This window comes from Volvox carteri (assembly GCF_000143455.1).
Source record: "Volvox carteri f. nagariensis unplaced genomic scaffold VOLCAscaffold_48, whole genome shotgun sequence".
In the NCBI taxonomy this organism is placed as follows: Eukaryota; Viridiplantae; Chlorophyta; class Chlorophyceae; order Chlamydomonadales; family Volvocaceae; genus Volvox; species Volvox carteri.
The window spans coordinates 116,372-117,664 of record NW_003307591.1 but is presented as its reverse complement, the minus strand read 5'-3'; the positions used below and the strand labels follow the sequence as shown (position 1 = coordinate 117,664).

General features: G+C 62.2%; 1 protein-coding gene across 1 annotated transcript in view; it reads right to left on the bottom strand.

Moving 5' to 3' along the window:
- VOLCADRAFT_106629 (uncharacterized protein) overlaps positions 1-1,293 on the bottom strand; it is a gene marked incomplete at its 5' end in the record, with an annotated part of 12,253 nt that overhangs the window by 3,453 nt on the left and 7,507 nt on the right. The window contains 2 exons of the mRNA XM_002954989.1: positions 228-367; positions 932-1,052. Coding sequence (XP_002955035.1) covers positions 228-367; positions 932-1,052 — 261 coding nt within the window. The remainder of the gene's footprint in view (positions 1-227; positions 368-931; positions 1,053-1,293) is intronic.

Here is a 1,293-nt window from a genome sequence, read left to right as displayed (position 1 = left end):
ATAACGGGATCCTGGGAAGACCTTGAGGGGAAAGGGGGAACCACGAACGGGTGAAGCAATTGGGGGCGGGGGAAGCAATGTGATTCACACCTCCGGCAACGCGGCCCCGGACAAAAGCCGTTCAGGGCCCCTGGGTCGGTTTCAGTGCTGAAGGGGGGCCCCGCATTTGTTCAGCAAGTCTCCGACCCCCTCGGGGGGGGGCCTCCAGCCGCAATTAGAGGACCCACCGGATGCTCTCCACGGTGTGTGCCGGATGTAATCGCCGTACATCTTCATCGCTGGCTGAGGCGGCCAGGTCGCTGAACAGCTGCGCCAGGTTGCGGCCCATGTAGGTGTCCGGGCCGTACCAAACGGTCGCGTCGGGGACCTGAGGAGCAGCAGCGGCCCCCGGGGGGAAGGGGGGACGGGCGCGTGAGACGAACCACTGACGATTGAAGCAAGTACCAAACAAGAGATAAACTGAGGAAGGGGGAGAACCCTGTGTTGCACATGTGGCCACAGGACAGCGGCGCTAGATCACCTCCCGGCGCCCTAGGTACCTGACTGACTGCTGGAGGGGGCGGGTGGGGGGGAGCATACGCGGGATGGAGGGGCCGGGTGGGAGAACACTGAGCATGGAACAGGTTAGGGTTCGCGCTCCTTCTTCGCCTTCTTTGCCTTTTCTAGTACGACCCCGTCCCTACGGTCGAGTTGTGGTATAGTAGTACAGTGCAACTACAGCCCCACCGTACGGACAAGTCGAGGCGCCTCCTGACGGGCAGCCTCGAGCACGTTTAGGCAACGACATGAATCTCCCGCTCCACCCCTTCATGCGCCCCATCCCATCCCGCCTCACACGGGCTATCACACACCACCAGGCTATCCGTGTTCTCTTGGGGAGGGGGGCCCGATCGCACTGGCTGCGGCCTGTATGCCCTGCACCTCACCTCACCTGCGCGAAGGCGGTCAGGACGGTCTGCACCACGTTTGACGATGTGCAGGTGATGGTGGGTACAAGTGCATGACCAAGTGCCTTGGTGCGCAGGGAGGTGTTGATGTACACGACGTGGACGCTGCTCGACAGAGGTCCAGGAGGTGGTGAGATGGGGGGTTGGGGGAAACATACGTTAGAAGCAACGAGAAGGGGGGAGATCGTGTGTGTTTGTGTGTGTGCGTGTGTGAGGAAAGGTTGAGACGTACGCGCCTCATAACGTGCGGGGAAAGCGGGGGTGGGCGGGAGGAAAGGGGGAGAAAGGGAACCTGGGGAGGAAGGTCCACCTCTCACTTGACAGCGCTTGAGAGCGGGGGGGGGAG